The 22,809-nt window shown below is 41.6% G+C and overlaps 1 protein-coding gene across 1 annotated transcript in view; it reads right to left on the bottom strand.

Annotated features, from left to right (window-relative positions):
- fancl (FA complementation group L) overlaps positions 1 to 22,809 on the bottom strand; it is a 68,299-nt gene that overhangs the window by 20,321 nt on the left and 25,169 nt on the right. Inside the window, exons 7-8 of the mRNA XM_061838049.1 lie at positions 13,178 to 13,274; positions 7,293 to 7,361 (exon numbers count right to left, since the gene is read on the bottom strand). Coding sequence (XP_061694033.1) covers positions 7,293 to 7,361; positions 13,178 to 13,274 — 166 coding nt within the window. The remainder of the gene's footprint in view (positions 1 to 7,292; positions 7,362 to 13,177; positions 13,275 to 22,809) is intronic.

The raw sequence follows: 22,809 nt of genomic DNA, 5'->3' as shown, positions 1-22,809 counted from the left end.
GAAAGAGAAGCACTGGTAATTGAATTCCTCGTGTATATAAGAGGAGTACAAGTGAAACCGGGAATTTACTTCAAACTAAAAGTGAGTTGTAGCTTATGACTTCTCTGAATTATTGCAGTTCTCTTAATGATAATAGCTATGCACAACCTCAATTTAGACCTATGCAAAAAGAAGGAGTGAAAAAAAGTCAAAGTGAACTTGAAAGCAAGTATAGTTGGGGAGCTCACATGAAAGCGAAGTGTATTGGACTCTGCCTCCACTGACAGAGCGGAATGGACAAGTACACAAATGTGAGCATTATTATTCTGAATACATTCATGCTAATGAGTCAGATCTTTGATCAACGTAAATATAAGCAATGTTTTGAATTGTGGCTTTAAACAGTTCGTTATCACGCATCGCTAGACTACTGTCTGACTACGGGAACAAATGCACAGCAAACCCACTTCACTACATGTACAGCAATTTATGAACACTTACAATTGATAGTTGTGTGATGGAGACGTTCACATTCCATATAGCCTCAACACTTATGGAATTCGGTCGGTCGGTCGGTCGGTCTCTCTCTCTCTCTCTCTCTCTTCTCTCTCTCTCTTCTCTCTCTCTCTCTATCTCTCTCTCTCTCTCTCTCTCTCTCTCTCTCTCTCTCTCTCTCTCTCTCTTCTCTCTCTCTCTCTCTCTCTCTCTCTCTCTCTCTCTCTCTCTCTCTCTCTCTCTCTCTCTCTCTCTCTAAAACAGAAAACATATACTGTATATACATACTCAACAGAACTCTAATGCCCTAAGTAACACAAGTTTAACGGTCCCGAAAGTGGGTTAACTGATTATTCATTAGGTTCATCTGTTCAGAGAACATGAACAAGTTGATCATGTGTCCTAAAAAAGCTGACCAAAAATGAATCCTAAAAGGACTCTTAAGGTCTTTTCACACCACACTTTGTGATGCCCTTGACGGGACTTTAATGTTAACGTATGTGCTGAAGAGGCAGCTGCATTCTGCTGTCTTGCAGAAGCCAAGCGACAATATAAAGGGTAGCGGATGGTTTATGGAGTGATTTTGAAGAGAAAAAAATTATATTTTCAGAATGGTCCTCCAATGGAAAAGGGGACTAGTGTAGTGATTTCCGTGTTTTTTTGTTGTTGTTTGTTTCTTTGGCTGTCTTGTACGAGGGAAACAAACAAGCCTAAATTCTCTGAGGTTTTGATGAGCCATTACTAGGTTGTGCACCCATTTCCTTTTTTTTCCCCCGCAGCTTGTCCTTCTTGACCCCTTCCTTAAAATGAGGAATGCCAAGGCATTCGTTTGCAATACCGGCAAATAAATCTTGCCCAAGTTGCAGGTGTGCGGTCTACTTTTCCAGCTGGAAAACTTTACTTTTCCCGGTAGGAGTCTTAAGTCAGCGTTTGGCACACTGGAGTGGGATGCTGTAGTCTTTGTTCTGTGATGTGCGGTCCTTTCACATTGAGCATGTGTGGTGTGAAAAGGAATTTATGCATTTAAAAGCCTGTGAGGCATGTGACGTTTTCCTGAAAATTATAATTCTTATATTTTCACAAATACCCCCATCAATGACATGAGGAAAAACTGTATTTTTTTGACTCTCAAGTAGGAATTTTGTATTTTTTATTTGTAATTGTTTGTGAATGTGAGAGTTCAGTTTCAGTTTGTTTGGTTCAAAGAAATGTCAACATAATAATAAAAATGATGATGGTGATGATGATAATACAGACAAGAACAACAATAAATAAATAATTACAACGTTATTAATGCTATACACAACAGATGTTAGTACTGTTCCGTACGCACTGCACAGTTAAATATATTTTTATGGACTACACAGTTTTTAGTTCTTGGCTTCTACTTCAGTAATAAACTGTTTGCCTCTTTGACTAACAAGGAGCAAAACCCTTTAAAATACAGGATACGCGGTGTCGGGATGGGGTAGTACATTGTACATTTTCCTGTATAAAACAATAGAGGCAAAAGGGTGGGCTGCAGGGCTTCTCTCTATCCCTAATAAAGTGGCCATCCCTCAAGGATATAAACAGTTCGCTATTTGAGAGGACGAAAAAAAATGTGGTGAGAATGTAGTTTGCCTTTCTTAAAGATGTAAGTCAAATGCCAATGATTGTGTAGTCTTGTAGATTAAACCAAAGCATGAGTAATTTCTAGTGAACTAACATTAACTGCTTCATGAGTTAGTCCATAAGTATTGACATGAATTAATTCACTTCCCTGATCTGACTCCCAGTTACTGATGTTGCAGTGATACACTTGCCTGACTTTGTTGCAGGCAACGTGTGTTCAGTTCACAATCAGCGGTGGTGTGAATGTGAGTTCAAATGGTTGTGCCCTCTGACTAACTGCCGACCAGTTCAGGTTGGAAGACTGAAGGTCAAGCCCCCCACTCCCCCTCCAAAAAACATTACAGAATTAAAATGTTAGTTGCAGTCCTAATATTTTCAACATTCACAAGATAAAAAAATGTCAAAGAAAACAGTAAAAGGCAATTTACTATTTGAAAAAGGTGTTTGAATAACGGTTAACTTGAAATTCGTCATTAATAATCAGTCCACAAAATAATGCAGTCAAGCAAAATAAAGATACCATTTTGAGAAAGAAAAAAGTTGTTCTCTTTATGCAAAAAAAACAAGTACCAGGGTATGTACGGTGACGTACATTAGCTGTACCGTTGCACCGCTATGTACACATTTACCTGGTACCGGTTTATGTTTAAACATTTAGGTTAAGTTAGTAATTAAAACTACACTATATGAGGATAGTGATACAGACCCTCTGCAATAATTAAAACAGCTGAAGCTATATAGTCTATACACCGTTGGATTGGGACACACCTTAGTTGTTAATTTATGCCCTGAGTACCATGTCTTGGCCCTGCAACAGAGCAAGCAATAATTAGTCTTTCAAATGAACATGTCAGGACTGCCGACAGATAGGCCCTTCCCCCTGCCCTACTCACAAGCACATACACACTTATCCATCACTCATCAGACAAAAAAAAAGAAGAAAAAAGCACTTGGCATAGATGTGCACACACGCACACAGATGTACATACACAAATGTACAAACACATCAACCTGAGCACACACACACACTTCTTGTTGTAGTGTGGGAGACATCCATCACCAGCCCAGCAGGCAGACAGGCTCCATACGGTAGCGCTGTTCTAAGCTGGTCCTTATTGTACGTCTGCCATGTATCAACACACACACACGCACACGTACACACGAAACTACCCTTGCATGCTCTTTTTCTTTGAAACTCTGTTAACAATGCTGTTGATATTGGTGAGTAGTTTTTTATGATGGACAAAGCCACTACTGATGTGATGAGAAAACTAAAAGGCAGTGGCAGAGAAGAATGCAAAGCCACAAAAAGGGGAAAATAACACGAGTTAAAAGAAAATCCAGTGTTGGTTTCACATTAAACCAGCTATATCACAAGAAGCTTCATTTGGCCATTACAAATGTCAGGCAAACATTGTACACACTGCACCTATTCAAATAAAGAGCGAGATAATATAACAATAAGAGCTGATAAAGCAATCACATTGTACTGTGGCGATGTAATAGTTCACAAGACAGGAGAAATGATGAGCTGGACAGTTTAAGCTCTACTTTGCAAGAACAAGAGTTGATATTGTCTTGTTTGTTGTATCTGTTTTATCAAGGCAACCTAGCAACCAGAATGTCTGCTTCTAACTCAGAATCTGAAGTCACTACCCTTACGATACAGCCTCTTTTTGGCTCACAGTGCACTTTGAAACTCAACCAGTGCAAAAGAGTGAAGAGTGTTTCGAAACCTGGCCCTGCCTGCGTGGAGTTTGCAAGTTCTTCCCGTGGCTGCATGGGCTTTCTCTGGTCATTCCGGATTTCCTCCCACATCACAAAAACACGCATTCATTGGAGACTCTAAATTGCCCCTAGATGTGATTGTGAGTGTTGTCTGTCTCAAAGTGCCGTGCAATTGGCTGGCAACCAGTTGAAGGTGTACCCTGCCTCTTGCTCGATGACAGCTGGGATAGGCTCCGGAACTCCCACGAACCTCATGAGGATTAGCGGCTCATAAACTGAATGGATAATTGGATATAAATAAGGGGGGCGTGATGAAACAACTCGGCTTCACAGTGGGGTTCGAATCCTGGCCCTGCCTGTGTGGAGTTTACATGTTCTTCCTGTGCCTGCATGGGCTTTCTCTGGTCACTCCGGATTCCCATGCACATCCCCAAAACATGGATTAATTGGAGACTCTAAATTGCGCCTAGGTGTGATTGTGAGTGTGACTGTTGTCTCTCTCTATGCACCCTGTGATTGTCTGGGAACCAGTTCACAGTGTACCTGGCCTCCTGCCTGATTAAAGCTGGGATAGGCTCCTGCACTCTCATTACCCTTGTGGGGATAGGTGGCTCAGAAAATGGATGGATGGATGGACGGATATATCAAAAATTCTTAGCTAAGGAGGCTGGCTGTTCGAAGAGTGCTGTGTCCAAACGTATCAATGGAAAGTCTAGAGGGAGAACAAAATGTGGCAGGAGAAGATATACCAGCAAAAGAAATGGCCATGGGCTTCAGCGGAATATCAAACAGAGAAGATTCAAGAATCTAGCAGAGATCCAAACAGAGTGGAATACGGCAGGCTAAAAAAAAAAAAACTCTAAATATACAGATCCATGGCTACAACTGTCAGGTTTCTTGGGTCAACATGCATATGAGCCAACATAGGAAACATCTCAACTGAGGCAAGGAGAAGAAAAACTGGTCTTTAGCTGGCATGGGCACTATTGACACTCTCGTGCCCCTTGTGAGGGTAAGCGACTTGGAAACAGGACGGATGTTTGCCAGTGGTCCGAGGTTTGTTGAGAATCTATCATGTATTATCAAGAGGAAAATGTGGGAAACCAGACACAAAAAGAACAACTGACAGCAAGCATCAAGGAAATATGGGCTTCCATATTGGCCAGAAAATGCCACAGACTCAATCCCACGACACATCGATACAGTGATTAAAGCAAATTAATCATTTAATTATCATATTGTTTTGCAAGTACCACATATTGATCTATGTGACCCTAAATTCTTTCTTTTTTTTCTACAATAACTGAGAAGTAAATGGTGATTTGTTCACACTCACATTTTTTAAATTCCTGCTTCCATTGATTTTATCAGCTGGAAGCCCAAATGATGTAAAAAATAAACAAATAAATACTTGCAATTGTTTAAATTGTGGGCCCTGAATCTATAATCGATGAAAGTTTCAGTTTTTAAATGGAAGTATGAAAATAAATAAACGTTTTCATGAACTTCCACTTTTCCATAAAGCTTTTGGAACCACTTGCATGTGAATTAATTTTCTCTTTATTCATTGTTACTTGGTACAGCTGTGTGAATGTACATTAAGAAATTAATTGAATGTCACGTGCTTGACTGTGAAAATGACTCCTGGAAGATCACGACTGTTGGTTGAGAAGCATGCTAAGGTGGTCACTATTACTTTGCACTGTCTGTTGGTATCAGCTTCAGTGCTAATTAAGCAATAATGGCTTTGTTATAATAGTGATACATCATCGTGATACATGTTTAAGTCAAAAATTAAATTGCTATGGTATGGGGTAAAAGATCTGTAAAGAAACTGGAGCAAAATCGATTAGCTTCTAGAATGGTTGCCCGTCTGCAAAATAGATTCACATCGTTGAACCGGGATATGACTGAAAAAAGGGTAGGGACTACTACTTCTGAAGAGAAAGACAAGTTTTCACACCAGCACTAAGTCTAGAACTGCCCTATGTAGGTTTTGTGCAAGATCAAGCCTACTTGACTGAGGTGAAACGTCTAGGACAACCAGTTCCGGTTATGAAAATTCAATGCCCAGAGAATACAAAGGTAATGAATTTTTGTTTGCAGTCATGAAGTTTCCTTTTACAAAAGATTAGTGGCTGCCAAACACTGATGATCGACTGCTCACACACATCGTCGGTGCTGCATGTTGAAGGTAGTTTGAGATTGGCGCGAGAGCAGAGCTGCATTACCCAAATCTATTTCAGCAGTGTCAAAAACCTCTATCAGTCAAAGTCTACGTCCCCTAAAGGTAAGAAAGTAGATATAGTGAGGTCTGGGAACTTGTCAAGCAGTTGTTAGTATGGAACCTCCCTTGCAGAGTGCCCCCACCCTATCCAGCGTGGCAGGATAAGAAGCAGGAGGCCAAACTGACATGCTTGATGATGCGGGGGAACATACATTAGGTATCACCCAGGGCGGCACGGTGGATCAGCTGGTAAAGCGTTGGCCTCACAGTTCTGAGGACCGGGTACAATCCTGGCCCCGCCTATGTGGAGTTTGCATGTTCTCCCGGTGCCTGTGTGGGTTTTCTCCAGGCACTCCGGTTTCCTCTCACATCCCAAAAACATGCAACATTAATTGGACACTCTAAATTGCCCACAGGTGTGATTGTGAGTTTGACTGTTTGTCTCTATGTGCCCTGCTATTGGCTGGCGACCAGTTCAGGGTGTAACCCGCCTCCTACCCGTTGACAGCTGGTTTCGGCTCCAGCACTCCCGCGACCCTCGTGAGAATAAGTGGCAAAGAAAATGGATGGATGGGAGTAGATGATTAGCTGTGACCAGTGACCATCAGCTGTAAAAGGGATTTCTGACAAAGCACTTATCACATTAAATGTGCAAAAAAAAAAATAATAACAATAATGTTTTAGTTGGTGGTGTAACCAAATGATTCAAACCACATTCCAAAATAAACTATTTTTATCATCACTTTATCAAAAACATAAAATGAAATTATAATGCAATTAAGAATCGGTACATAAGAGATAACCGTAGCACAGATACGGATAAGAGAGCATGTCACAGTTAGTGAATCAAAAAAAAAAAAAAAAAATCTGGATTTCTCACTGGGTAAATTCAGCAAACACAATTAATCTACTTTAACATGGAAATCACAGGTGTCAAAGAAAGAAAAGATCTGGTCTGCCACAGGATTTTATGTGACCAGCAAAATCAAATTATGGGCATCAAATGCCACAAATTGTTCAATATTGAATTTTAATAGGACCATTGAGATATTGCTAGCATTTTTAGTTGCCAGTCTACTTCAGATTAACTTCAACAGTGGTTGAAAAAACTATTTTCCTTCTTTTTTCAAAACTAGTTATCCATCAATGTTTTGTGCATATGTAATACTGAAATATAATGAGGCGATTAAACATTTTTATGGTTGAACTGTTATGATGGCCCCCCTTTCTCTTTTATACATGTACATACCTGGGGTGTCCATTTTAAGAGGAGAGGGATAGGCAGGTCAGCTGAGCATTCAGGAGCCTCTGTTGGGTGCTGTTGATAAGGAAGACTGGAAAGTTAAGTAGCCGAAATTACCGTAATTTAACGTGAATAATGAACACCCCCGAACCCCTAATATTGTCAAGAGTGCACATTATAAATAGGTATAGGAGAAAATGGAAAAAAACATTCTCATCTTATAACTGTAAACTTTCATTGTAATATGACACTGCCACCTAGTTGTTGTAATAAAGGTGCAGCCTATACTTCCATTGCAATATGACAGTGGTATGTACTCTTTATCTGCATATATGTGCAGTTTTGCTCATAAATTGACATCCTGGAAGAATTTGTGAAATATTGTTTTAAATGGTTACGTTTTGTTCATGATGTTTTTCTTAAATGGTTGACTTTTTAAATTGAATCCCATTGTCATGGTCTACGCTAGGGGTGGCCAAATCTTTTTTTGACTCAGTCTACTCTTTCAAGCAGCCAGCCTCTCGAGATCTACCAACACGGGGCTGGAGTGGTGGGTGTTGGTGCCTTGTGTACGGTCGCTGTGACGTGTGTGTGTGTGTGTGTGTGTGTGTGTGGGGGGGGGGGGCTTCTTGTACAAAGCGAAATTAATTGTTCCATCAATTACATTTAGTTGTCCTCGTCCTGGAGAATCAACCACATCCCATCACACTCCCACCACCATGCTTTACTGTCTTATCAAATGCTGTGACATTTTTACACGGATGTAACAGGCCTCACACCTTCCAAAATGTTCTCATCAATCCACAGAATGTTTCTCCAAAAGTCGTGAGGATCATCAATATGTTGTTTGGCACATGTGAAACGAGCCTTTGTATTCTTTGCAGACAGCAGGCATTATTGCCTGGGAACTCTCCCATAGATGCAATTTTTGGCCAGCGTCTTTCTTATGCTAGAGTCATCAACACTGACCTTATCTGAGCCCAGCGAGGCCTGCAGGTCTTTAGATGTTGTTCGAGGTTCATTTGTGACCTCCTGAATGAGTCATTGTCGCACTGTTGGAGTATTTTTAGTTGGTCGTCCATTCCTAGGAAGCTTTGCCCATTTTCTCCATTTGTATATAATGGATCTGGCAGTTGTTAGCTGGACCCCCAAACCCTTGGAAATGGCTTTGTAACTTTTTCCTGACTAATGGCTTTCAATCACTTTTTTTCTCATTTCTTCTTGAATTTATTTGGATTGTAGCATGATAGATTGGTTCTTGAGATCTTGTAGCCTAGTTAACATTCTTTGACGGATTGTATTTAAGTAATTTCTTGATTCAATAAGCATGGTTGTAATCATTTTGGGTGTGGCTTGTGAGATTGAACTCACTTTTGCCAAATTTCTGGTTAGTCACAGTGACCTTATGATTTAAAGGGGCCCATTACTTTTTCACAAAAGGTTAGAAAGGTTTGGATTTTTTTTAGCTTTAATCATTTGAATTTTCATTAGAAAATTCCATTTAGTATGTCCTTGAGTTGTTTCTGAGGGATTAAAATTGATTTGATGAATTGACACCATTTCAGTGTGATAGATTTGCAAAAAAAACAAACAAAAAAATCAAATACTTTTTCACAGCATTGTATGTGCAGATACGCACCTTCATGTGTACATCCGCAGTGACAAACATAAGGAGAGGCCGAGATTGGTCAACCAGAATGTCAATCAAGTGACGCATTACGCACCCCTGATCTATCCCATCCATCTATCCATCCATCTTCTAATGTTTATCACACAGAAGGCAGTAGCTTAAGGAGGGACGCCCGTACTTCCCTTTCTTCAGCCATTTCATCCAGCTTTTTCAGGTGGATCCCGAGGCGTTACCAGGCCAGCCGAGAGACATAGTCTCGCCAGCGTGCCTTGGGTCGTCCCCATGGTCTCCTTCTGGTAAGACGTGCCCAGAACACCTCACCAGGGAGCCACGCAGCAGCCCTCTGAATCACATACCCCAGCCACCTCATTGTAGCTGGGGCATCTGAGCCTTGACCGTTTTGACTGACCCTTCTGCATGGGGTATCCTCATTGAGAACCTGGACACACAAGGAAACGTGATGTGGCTGCTTGGATCCAAGATCACGTTCTTTCAGTCATTACCTACAGCTCGTTACCATTGGTGATGGTAGGAACGTAGATTTACGTTTAAATTGAGAACTTCAGCTTTTGACTTAGCTCCTTTATTACGACAACATACGGAAACCCAAAGGCTGCATCACTGCAGATGGTTCAACCAAACCCGCCTGTCGATCTCCCGCTCCATTCTTCCCTCACTTGTGAACAAGACCCCAAGATACTTGAACTATCCCACTTTGGGAAGCATCTCATTCATGACCTGGTGAGGGCATGGCGCCCTTTTCTGACTGATGTCTATGGTCTCGGATTTGGAAGTGCTGATTCTGATCCCAGTCATTTTACGCTTGTCTGCTAATCGCTCCAGTGAGAGAGATGGAACATCATCTGCACAAAGCAGAGATGCAATACTGAGGCCACCAAACTAGACCCCCTCTCTGGCTCTAGTGCCCCTCAAGATTGTGTCAATAAAAGTTCTGGAGACTGCCGTTGCGAGACCACCTTACGACCACAGCTTCGGTATGCCGTCTGAGCAATGTAGGTATGGAGCATGATGCACTCGGACTCAAGGTCCCCCGCCTCACCTGGAACACGAGTTCTTTCACAGGTAGGAGTTGAAACTCTGATGGGTTATTTTGCTTGACATTCTCCAAAGACCTTCACGATATGTTTGTGCTTACCACGTCAAACTGACATCTTCCCCTGCTGTCGGTGTCAACTCACCACCAGGTGATGATCATTTGAGAGCTCCGCCCCTCTCTTCACCTGAATTTCCAAGAAATGTGGTCGCAGGTCCAATGACACGATCACCAAGTTGATAATCAAACTGCAACCAAGGGTGTGTTGGTGCCAGGTGTACATGTGGAAACCCTTTATCGAAGTCTCCCATTAGAACAATGGAGTCCCCAGTGGGAGCTCTCTCCAACACTCCCTCTAAGGACTCAAAAAATGGTGGGTATTCTGAACTGTTGTTTGGTGCATAGGCAGTCAGGACACGTCCCCCCACCCACAGGCGAGGGGGTCTACCCTCTCGTCTACTAGGGTGAACCCAATCGTACAGACAGAGGTAGGAGGCAATAACGATATCCTCAGCTGCTCGGCGCCTTTAATCGTGTGCAACTCGAGAGTGAAAGACTCCAACCCCTCTCAAGACAACTGGTACCAGAGCCAAAGCCGCGTGTGGAGGCAAGCAAGACTAGATGTAGTCGGAATTTTATGACCTCACAAACCAGCTCGGGCTCCTTCCCTGCCAAACAGGTGGCATTCCAAATCCCAAGAGCCAGCTTCTGTAGCCGGGAATCAGATTGCCAATGTCTCTACCTTTGGCCACTGCCCAGTTCACACTGCACCGGACCCCTATGGCCCCTCCCTTAGGTGGTGAGCCCATAGGTAGGGGGACCCATGGGGCCACGCAGCCGCAATCTGTCCTTTCTCCGGCGTTGCTTGAACGGTAGCCGCCACCTATCCCTGTTCTGGCAGCACTTGTCAAGCATCTGCCACGTCTCCCTATTCCGGCGGCACTCATGCGGCGACTGACTCCTGTTCCTGTTATGGTAGAGCTCATCTGGTGGCCCCCACAGACCTTGCTCCGGTGGCACTCGACCAGTGGGCACCACCAGGACCTATTACCATCATGGCCTGAATTGTCCCATAAGGACCCTTCTTAAAATTCCCAAACTGCTCAGCCAACCTGGAAGGCCACCAGACTTACCCTGATAGCCGGCTCTCTAGAGATGTTGTCTGAATATCACCATGTAATGTTCTCTCTTCATGATGCTGTCTATTTTATGAAAAGCTCCAGTTTCTGCTGCAGCAAAATAGCCCCACAACATGATGGTGCCACCTCCGTGAGTCACAGTTGATATGGTGTTCTCAGTTCTACAAGCTTCCCCCCCAGAGCCCATCTCCTTCCTGAGTGGTGTGATAGCTGGATGGTCCCATATAGTTTACACTTGTGTATGAACAGATGAACGAGGCACCTTCAAGCATTTGGAAATATTACCAAAGAATGAGCAAGACTTGTGGAGCACCACTATTCTTTCTCTGATTTACTGTGAGATTTCTTTTACTTTACCATGATTTCAAACAAGGAAGCAGAATATTTGAAATGCGGCCTTAAATACACTTCCAAGGTGTCATCAATTCACTCACGTCAGTTAACCTATTGGGAGCTTCCAAAGTCATGACCTCATCATCTTCCCCATGTTCTTTTAAGATGGATATTTTTTGCTCCTATCGGAACACAGAGTGTCCACTTTTTGTATGTGTTCAGTTAGACATGATACCGTTTTCGGTCCTGTCTGCACGGTTACACTTTTTTCAAGCCATGCCCGTCTGAAACTGTTTTTGATTCCAGCATCCTTGTCAATTGCCCTTGTTTGATCTTCATCCTTTTTTTCTAACACTTTCGCCATCGTAAAACTTTGAACACACCGTCGCTCAGTTTGCGCTATCTAAGTCCCACGTGCCATTACCCGGCTACGAGCAAGTTAGAACGGCGTATGATAGTCGTCCTTGTGCTAGCACTAAGATGAACTTGCAGCTCGGAGCCCACCACCGAGAGGCAGCCGCACGATACCCTACCCCCTCCTGAAATTTTCTCAACGGATTTGCGCTTATCTCGAGAATGGTCATTTTGGTCGGAAAAATCCGGAAATCCGCCGATCGGCGGAAAATTCTCATCCCTGAAGATTAAAAAAAAAAAACTGTGACAATATATGATTGGACATTTTGGGAAAATCTTACTATAATGCAGAGTTGGTGTAGGTAATAACTCACGCAATGTTAATGCCAACAACACACTGAATCACTCCATTTCACTACAGATTTAAATGGTAGTGCTTAAAAACAGAAGTGTTGCCTTACTGCAAGATGTGCAGGTCAGTGATAAGGAATCATTAAAATGAAAGATTTTTAATCAGTATAAGCAGTCCAGAAAATGGATGGATATAAACAACATTGTATTTCCTCTGCTGTATTTTTATCATTAACCCATTAGCATGGGATGTCATATCAAATGAAAAAAAAACCTTGGTGAATTGTGGCCTTACTTATGATGTTAAATTCAATAGTGATGTCATAGGGATGTTTTGTTAGACTATATTACTATATTAATGTTATATATTGATTTTTGGGGGCTTTTTTTATTTTTCAAAACATCCCAACAAATGTAAAAAGAAAGTGAAATGTGGCATTTGTGTGATATTTGATACTTGTATTTCTAGCATTTGTTATAAGATTTGTACCTTTAATGGCAGCTAACTAAAGAATTACATTAAATTTCTTTGTGTTCTCCCATAAGGAGTAACCACGAGTTGTGTTGCTGACCCACGATTTCTTGCAGGCATTACAGTAATATGGTTGTTGCTGTCCTTGTACATGTAGTCCTTTAAAAGTAGCAAGTGATGACAAGCCATAGTAGATAAAAAAATGTGTACTTACTTTCTCTGTTCATAGAGGATCATTTTCTATCACGCCGAGGTCTGTGTGGAGATACTTTATCTGTGCTACATCTCAGTCACAGTGGGTTATCAAGTCTCAGTACACCCTCTCCAATTTGCCCCAGATATGAGGGCCCAGATATAAATCACTGATTTGCTATCAGCAAATTGAATGGCCCATACGTGTTAAATGAAGTCAAAAGTGGATCTGGATTGTCTGAATTTTAACATCGAGATGGACTATGTTCCGTGTGATAATGAATCATTTTTATCGTGAGGATGACCTAGTCATCAATGACGACCATGTGTTTTCATACTGAACATTGAAGTGAGGAAAGCACTTACCTTTGGTTTCAGGTTAATCCGAAGAATGTGCAGTCGTCCAGATGAGTCTTCAGCTTTAATTTTCAACATTTGAAATTGCGTGTCTATGAAAAGTAGCCTGCATAGTGACATACACAGACATACACAAGCACACACATGAACATACTTCATCTCTCAACGGATAACAACATATAAAGTCTTCATTAATAATCCCAACACAGATTGCAACATTTGGACATAAGGCCATCCGTAAAAATATTTAGGTTTCCGGTAACCTGACTGACCGTAAATTGTCAAAAGCAAATAAAATTCCCGAAATCGACATAGTATTATTATTATTTTTTAGTTTTTTCCCACGAAGGGGACTAAGTCTGGACAAGGGAAGTAACTGCTACATCCTGTCTCAAATATTAACCAATCAGAAACTTGATTTTCTCACGCTATCGTGGCGGATGGCATACCATTTGCTTTCTCGCTTATTTTAACTGGCGGATACATTGTGAGTCCTAAGTTGAGAAAGGTGAGCCTTTCTGTAACACTCCAGAGTGTATTCAAACAAATGGACCTTTCCGATGGTGATCTTGAACTCTGCCTCCTTAGCCATGTCCCACAATCTTACAAAATGGTGATTGAACAGAACACGTTTGAAGTCAATTCTCTATCGCGTATTCCAGATAATATTGGTGTATGTTTTTTGCCAAATGCGTCAGACTTGTCCAAGAGATTTCTACAGCGAGGTCTCTTCTTCACGCAAGAATATGTACAAGGAATTAAGATTTTGGACACAGCAGGACACAATGTCAGAGTTACAGCGAAATGTTGGCGATCGATGCAAAAAGGTTTGACCCCTCACAAACATCATATTGAAATCCAACAGAATAAAATAGTGGAATCGTACTGCGCATGTAAAGCAGGGTGAGTACTCTTTGCTTGGAAAGATCACGAGTAATATTGTAGTCCTTATAAGTGAGTGGGTGTATTCATTTTTCTTGGCTCGTGATCAAACCCAGTGCTTTGTCTTAAAAGTCTGATGTGATACAAATAGGCAAATAGACATTTCGCTACCAAGACATCGCGCATTTACGTATCCCTAACCCGACTCTTCGGCATAAAACATTACACACTTCATTCAGCAGGTCAGTGATAAACTAACAAACTGAAAGTTGTTCTCCTGCAATATATAAAGCACTGATAATAATTCAATCAAACTCAGAGAAGATACTTCTCCCTCACTTACCTTTGAACATACAGCCTTGTGTTTGTTTATACTGTCCACATTTAGTTGTATCTGCAGTCTTTTGCAAGCCTTAATTGATCGTAGACACTTCGTTAACTGTGTTTTAGGCTTTGTAAAATGAATCGGGCCCCTTGTAACCTAGCAGGATATCTTTCATCAAAATTGCACGTTCCCCAAGCGCATCTGAAGAACATTTTCTTCGTAACATTACCTTTTCCAAGCGCAGGCTATTCACAACCAGCATTGCTTGTGGGACAATACGGCGAGAGGGGCATGTTAAGATAGGGATTAAGACAATGCAGCTATCTGATTGGCTGTTATTGTATGAGTGATTGACAGGTTGGAAAGGTCCTTTGCCCCAGAAGAATTTGGAGATGACATGCTGTCAGAGATAAACGCACTGCGACTGGGGCAAACGCATGGTGGCATCCAATGCGAACGTTCTCATGATTTTGAGACATTGTTACAGTTCAATCCGGATCTTAGGGTAGTGATTTTTCATTTGAGGAAAAATGTCACTGCTGAACGGCCCAAAATTGATGCATTTGTCACTATGATGGCAGCTGCCAAGGAAAATTCAAGATCTTACATTCCGGTTAAAAAAAATGCTGATCTGGGAAAACACACCTTTTTAATGAAGTCCTGGAAGAGATCGACTGAGCCAGCGCCTCATTCCCCAGTTCAGTATCCAAAGAAGCAGCTACGTATGTTATGCAGGTATGCACATCAGTGATTTTGAATAATTATTAGGAAGTTGAAAATGTGAAGAAATAAATATTTATATAATTTATAGCTAAAACGTAAGCTACAACATATATATATATATATATATATATATATATATATATATATACATATACATATATTTATTGGTCATATATGGGGCAAAAAATTGCAGAATATCATGGTATGGACCTTTGCAAAAACAAAACAAAACAAAAAAAAAATACATTCACACCTACCTACCTATTCATTTTTTTTCGACACTTGTTACCCGAAACCAAATTATTTTTATGGATGGCCTAACTGTTCTCAGTTTCAAGACAAACCTGTAATACTACTACATTAGGGTACATACAATGAAGAAAATAAGTATTTGAACACCCAGCTATATTGGAAGTTCTCCCACTTAGAAATCAAGGAGGGTTCTGAAATTGTCATCGTAGGTGCATGTCCACTGCGAGAGAGATAATCTAAAAAGAAAAATCCAGAAATGACAATATATGATTTTTTTAATGATTTATGTGTGTGATAGAGCTGCAAATAAGTATTTGAACACCTGAGAAAACCAACATTAATATTTAGTACGGTAGCTTTTGTGTGCAATTACAGAGGTCAAACATTTCCTGTAGTTGTTCACCAGGTTTACACACACTGCTTTTGACCCACTCCTCCACACAGATCTTCTCTAGATCAGACAGGCTTCTGGGCTGTCGCTGAGAAACATAGAGTTTCAGCTCCCTCCAAAGATTTTCTATTGGATTTAGGCCTGGAGACTGGCTAGGCCACGCCAGAACCTTGACATGCATCTTATGGAGCCACTCCTTGGTTTTCCTGGGTGTGTGCTTTGGGTCATTGTCATGTTGAAAGACCCAGCCACGACCCATTTTCAATACTCTGACTGAGGTTGTTCCCCAAAAATCTCACAATACATGGCCGCGGTCATTCTCTCCTTAATACAGTGCAGTCGTCCTGTCCCATGTGCAGAAAAACACCCCCGAACCATGATGCTACCACCCCCATGCTTGACAGTAGGGATGGTGTTCTTGGGATGGAACTCATCATTTGTCTTCATCCAAACATCTTCCTCCAAACACGGTTAGTGGAATTATGACCAAAAAGTTCCATTTTGGTCTCATCTGACCACAAAACTTTCTCCCATGACTCCTTTGTATCATCCAAATGGTCAAACTTAAGACGGGGCTTGACATGTGCTGGTTTAAGCAGGGGAACCTTCCGTCCCATGCGTGATTTCAAACCATGGCGACTTAGTGTATTACCAACAGTCACCTTGGAAACGGTGGTCCCAGCTCTTTTCAAGTAATTGACCAAGTCCTGTGGTGTATTCCTGGGCTAATTCCTCACCTTTCTAAGGATCATTGACACCCCAAGAGGGCCTCCACTCCAAAAAAAATTTCATTGTTGGTTCATACGATGAAAATTTCAGACCCTTCCATGATTTCTAAGTGGGATAACTTGCAATATTGCAGGGTGTTCAAATACTTACTTTCTTCACTGTATGTCATGTCTAACTAAAACGTATCGATCCAGCCATCCATCTACTATGCTGGTGCCGATCCCAGGTAAATCTGGGTGAGAGGCGGAATATACACTCAACTGGTTGCCAACCAACCACGACGTATATATAAATTTTTTTAACTTGGCTCTTGCATGCACACGAACAATTTAGACTCTTCTATCAACATACCATGCCTGATTTGGGGGTGTAAGAGGAAACCAGAGTGCCTAGAGAAAACCCACGTAAGCACGTCAGAAAGCATGAAAAAAACTACTCTATGTGAACCTGGGTGCTCAGGATTGTGAGACTGATGTGCTCATCAGTTGTCCTACGTGCCACTCATAAATGACAAGACACAGAACTCTGCATTGGTTTCCATGCAAAAACTATACTTTTGCTGCTTGTAACAGTTTCTGATTCCTGGAGTCCCTGCCAACCCATTTAGATTTTACACAACCATGGAAATCTTTTATGAGAAGGCTATTTGTAACTTTTTACACTAACTGATACAATGTCAAAAACAAAAGCTAACTAAAGCATAGCAAGCTCACTGCATTAGCCAACACTGAGTATTTATACATATTCATAAAATACTGAACTAATAAGGAAAAAAAACTAATTAATAAAGTCACGTCTCTGGATGACTTTACGAGTGAGATCATTATCATAAGCTCAACTCAGTCTATAAATTAGACCCCTCCTTCTGAGCTGATTAAAACCTACTGAGGCAGAGGACACTGCACTGATCTGTCCCAATCATGTACTGACACTACCATCAGATTTACTGCTCTTGTGCTGCACCAGCATACTTTGTAGCAGTCTGAGCTGCCCCCATTCCACATACAGTTTCCAGTCAACAGAAATCTTAAGACAAAAGACTGATCGAAGAAAAATGAGATGAAAAGTCCTCCTGCAGATTTACAGTACCTTACGTGTGCTGAGCTTGATGTGGCTGTATACCTGCTGAGGATTTATGGCGTGTTAGAGAGGAGTGATGGGAGCTATGTCCTCAGGGATAACACGCACACACGCTCTTAGAAAAGTGATGGAATGATGGCAAACGGTGTCCACAGCGAGTAGCTCATAAACGTGACCGTTCAATCGCACACTTGCAGCAAAACAAGTGAAGGGCACCCATGTTGAAGTCTACACTTCCAAATACACAATGTAATGAAAAGGCCAATTTGCTTCTCTTTCCCCACCTCTTACCCCCAATCAGTATATACGTACTGTAATTCTATATTTATCTTCAAACGCAATCTTTTTTTGTAATATGCACACATCTTTCCCTTTGCAGTCCTTTGATAATGATAGCAGTGCGAGATGCCAACATCAGATAAATATAATCTAGCAGCAGAAGACAGCTTCTGCATCATGATAACTTAATATCCTCAAGTACTCATACACAAATAGTATAGAGCAATAAAAAACCCATTACGGGTAACAGCTATAAATACACAAATCTGTCAAGCAAGACCATTTAATAGATCTTTCCAAGTGAACAAAGTGATAAGCATCCAAAGACACTTTGTAGAATCCATCAGTTCAATAATTGTGGCTCTGTGAAAAGAAAAAAACAAATCCAGTGACATCACAATTTTGTCCAGTCACCAGCAAAAATCGCCATCTTTTCCTTTGTCCCCAGAGATAACAGCAGACAAGCAGCACCAAATACCACAAGACTGTAATGAGTTCAATTAGAATGCTGAACGTTTTTCCTGCCACCCACAGACAAAATCTAAAATAATATTTCTTTTACATATCAAAAATCATGTATAAGACAATAGCAAAAACTGCCAGTACAATTTTAATACGAGCTGCCTGAACACATTGCCCATCGTCCTTTTCCATTAACTTCCTACGAATGGAATTACTTTGTGTAAGGTGTCAATGGAGCTCTGTCCGCGTTTACACTTTTCAGATTGTTTTCTAACAAGTATTGCAAAGGATGAAAAAGTCTCAACAGGTGATGTTAAGAGACAACAAGAAGAAACTGTAATCATGGTTATGATGAAGTAGTACTAGTAATTCAAAGTCTGCCATGATGTAGTGGCCAGAACTGTGCGTTTCAACATCACTACAATAAGAGGTGATGCAACACCGAGTGTGGTGCAACCATGGGGATAACTTAGCAAAAGGAGCAGCAAGTGAAGATTGTAATGGACTGACTGCGAACATTAGCCATGAAATAGGTAGATGATAGGATAGCTGCTTTTTATATGACACAGTTTAATACACATTTTATAGTGGCTACTTCACTTTTCCGTTATGAGACAAGAATGTTAAAAATAAATGCATGAGGTGCATCATCAAAGTGGCTTGTATTACAATGAAGAGTTTGTGACTACAACAGTGAGATATTACTCCATTTGAATTACTTCTTAATGATTTATCTGTTATGAAATCTGAAGAAACTGTAGGTCAACAACCATCTGGGATGGATAATGTTGGATCTTAGAGAAGGTATATCATAAATTAACATCACATTTTACAAAGGGACTATTTTAAAAAAGCCTCAAGAATGCATTGCTTCCACAGGTTTCCACCTCTTCCCCACTGGGGTCTCACCTGTTAGCAGGAACGAGTTACTATCCTGACTTGTCCATGATGGAAACAGCATGACAGTCAGACATCATGCTGGGGAGACTGATGGGAGCATCCCATTTGCAACTTCATGGCCAACTGAGCCCTTTCCAAAGAAAGCAACATGCACATTTGTGCCAGGGTATATGCATACTTGTGTATTGTGTGCTTCCATTGACTGTTTTGTGTTAATGATTCATGGATCTATGGTTCGCCAAATTTAAATTTATACTACCAGTACATTGAAAAAACCTGATGTGTTGCATATGAAATGTGAAAGCGCCAAAAAAAAAAAAAAAAGAAGAAAATAGACAAAGACAATTTTTTTTTAGGGTTTAAAAATTCACTTTACCCAAAAAGCTACTAAAGATAATGCTGATTAAGCTTCTCAGATCCTCACATTATGCTATTTTTTTCCGGATTTGAGCTTTTTGATTTCATATCAACAAGCAACATTCCCAGACTGGGTGGCACACTGAAGACAAATTTTACCTAGCAATGGGTGGAGCATGGCCCCTTGTCTTTTGTTTGTAAAATCTTAAAAACTACTACTACAACTACAACAACTACTACAAAAACATTTTCAGTTTCTGTGGCAGAGAAAATTCATCAGGATCTTCCCACACTCGAGGAATTGTTCCCGATAGGGAAATTATGTTTGCTATAGACACTGCAAATCAAGTGTGGACAAACGAATGTACTATGCAACAAAGTTGCAGTAAACGGTCTTATTTTATACTGTATATTGTCATGGTTGGGCAGAATTCCCCCCGACCCAAAAAACAAAACACATTTTCAGAGAAAAAAAAAGTTGGTATGTAAACATATATAACTGCCATATATGGTTGCATTTGCATATGAACAACAGCATTCAAAATTATGTCCAATCGCTAATTTAATTTGATGAAAAATCACTCATTTATTAGGGCGTCATTGATAAAAAAAAAAATATACAGCTTCCGCTGTATTCCTTTCAAACCTTGCCAACCCAAACAATAATATACATGTTGCTTTGCCCCGTGACATGAACGCATGAGCTATTGCACCCCAAAATTATATTGAATTGGTAGTTTCATGTTAAAAATGGCTAACATATTTAGGTGTCATTGATGAGAATAATAAACACAGTGGCGGCCGCAAGACATCCAAATCAGTCGCTGAAGCCAAGCAATCATGTGCCATTGCACTATCTCACATAAGAAGACAACAGCTACAGCACACCAAAATTATGATCAATTGCAAATTTAAAATGGTAAGAAATCATTTTATTATACGTTCATTAATTAAAATGATACGAACATGTCATCATAATCCAGCCTTGTATTTCAGTCGAGGCTTCCTTTTTTTTTGTTGTTGTTTTTTTAAACCTGTCCTGTTTAGCTGTGTGGCCATGCAGAATGGTCAATCTGTATGCCTTTTCTCCTGGAATGGTTTTGCTGTACACTAAGGGAATTTGAAATACTCCGTCTGCTTATTTTTTATCCATCCATCAATCAATTTTCTTAGCCGCTTATTCCCACGAGGGGCGCGGGGAGTGGTGGAACCTTTCCCAGCTGTCATCGAGCAGGAAGCAGCGTACACCCTGAACTGGTTGTCAAGACAATCGCGGGCCACATGGAGACAAACAGTCACACTCACAATCACACCTAGGGGCAATTTAGAGTTTCCCCTTAATGCATGTTTTTGGGGTGTGGGAGGAAACCAGAGTGCTTGAAGAAAACCCACGCAGGCACAGGGAGAACATGCAAACTCCACACAGGGAGGGCTGGGATTTTAACCCTGGTCCTGAGAACTGTGAGGCCAACGCGCTACAACTGTTCCACTGTCCCGCTGCTTATCTTTTTTAATGTTTTTAAAGCCCAAGTATCATCTCTATAAACATTCTAAAATAGATATGCGTCCTCTGTGCGTGACGTCACCTGGACATTCGCCAATGAAAACACGCGGTGCACCCGAACTATGGGAGATTAACACGCCCCTTCTGACACAGAAGCTCTTTTCAAAAAGGAGAACACCACACAACTGAGTGAAGTTACTGGGGCAATATTACACTATTGTTTCGAGCCCTCGGGGTAATATTACACTATTGTTTCGAGCAATATTCAGATGATTTGGGATCACGGCCAAACCGCATCCCCGTCCGATCGACTTCTGCAGCGGAGATGAGCCATCACGGCTCATCGCAGCCAGCCGGTGTGGCTTATGACGGAGCCGAGCCGTGCTGCTTTTGGGGGTTGTTCATAGCCGCCGCAGTATGCGATGAACAACACCGTCGAGCCAGGGGGCTTTACTGCGTTGTGTTCGCACCCGGGTGAGTAAGGCAGAGCCGAGCCGTGCTGCTTTAAGGGCAGGCATGAGGATTTCGACAAATATGGTAACCGATCTTTCGGTTCCGTTGATTTTTGTCCTGGGAAACGGTGGGAAACGATTTTTCGGTTCCCATTGATAATGCTCACGGGAACCAGTTTTTACATGTACTTCAAAATAAAGCCTTAGCAGGCATGAGCATTTTGTCTTTTACGCTTAGCAACTGACATGTTTGACTAGCGTTTGAGTGACCCGGATATGAATAACTCGACCTTGCGCATGCGTAGCGCAGAAGCGGAAACCGGTGCTGTTTGTAAACCACACTGACAAAGCTGGGCGTTTTAATCATTAAAAATAAAGGGGTTCATGTAGGTTCGTTTTATACAGATTGTTGTATTTCATTGAACTTGTTTTACATTCCACACATGGGTGAATTTTATTAACAGTAAGCCCAGAGATCTGGAAAACGGACTTTCGGTTCCGTGTTTTCTCAGGCTGGGTAACGACACGGTAACGGAACGATCGTTTCCGTGAAATGCTCATGCCTGTTAGGGGGTTGTTCATAGCCGCCATAGTACGCGATGAACAACACCGTCGAGGAGGGGCGCTTTACTGCGTTGTGGTCGCACACGGCTGAGTGAGGCAGAGCCGAGCCGCGCTGCTTTAGGAGGTTGTTCAGACGCCGCAGAATGCGATGAACAACACCGTCCAGCCGGGGCGGTTTACTGCGTGCACGCGGCTGAGTGAGGCATTCTTGGCTGGGTTCTTCAGAGCCACCACCATCCGCGAGCCTGAAGAGCAGCCTTCGCTGGCGAAGCGATGCAGCAGCCCGACGCCGTCCGACGCGCACGTTGACATATTTCATATGCGGCTCTTTTGTTACGTTTTGAGAGACGGATTACGTGGTCCGCCCCAAACTATTATTTTTTTTTAGTAGCTGTATACACACCGACCTGTTATTTGGAACCCACGAAGCTCTCGTCCTCTGCACCCCTGCAATCCATTTTTCACGACGAACCAGGTCTCTTGCAAACTCCTCCATAAAGATTTTGTCTAGATCACACAGGTTTCTCAGGTCGCTGAGAAACACGGAGTTTCAGCTCCCTCCAAAGATTTTCTATTGGGTTTAGGTCTGGAAAATGGCTAGGCCATGCCAGAACCTTGATATTTATATATATAACCCTTCTTACAGAGCCACTCCTTCGTTTTCCTGGCCGTGTGCTTTGGGTCATTGTCATGTTGAAAGACCCAGCCACGACCCATCTTCAATGCTCTGACTGAGGGAAA

Source organism: Syngnathoides biaculeatus, chromosome 12 (assembly GCF_019802595.1).
Source record: "Syngnathoides biaculeatus isolate LvHL_M chromosome 12, ASM1980259v1, whole genome shotgun sequence".
Taxonomy (NCBI): Eukaryota; Metazoa; Chordata; class Actinopteri; order Syngnathiformes; family Syngnathidae; genus Syngnathoides; species Syngnathoides biaculeatus.
This window is presented reverse-complemented; position numbering and strand designations above follow the sequence as displayed.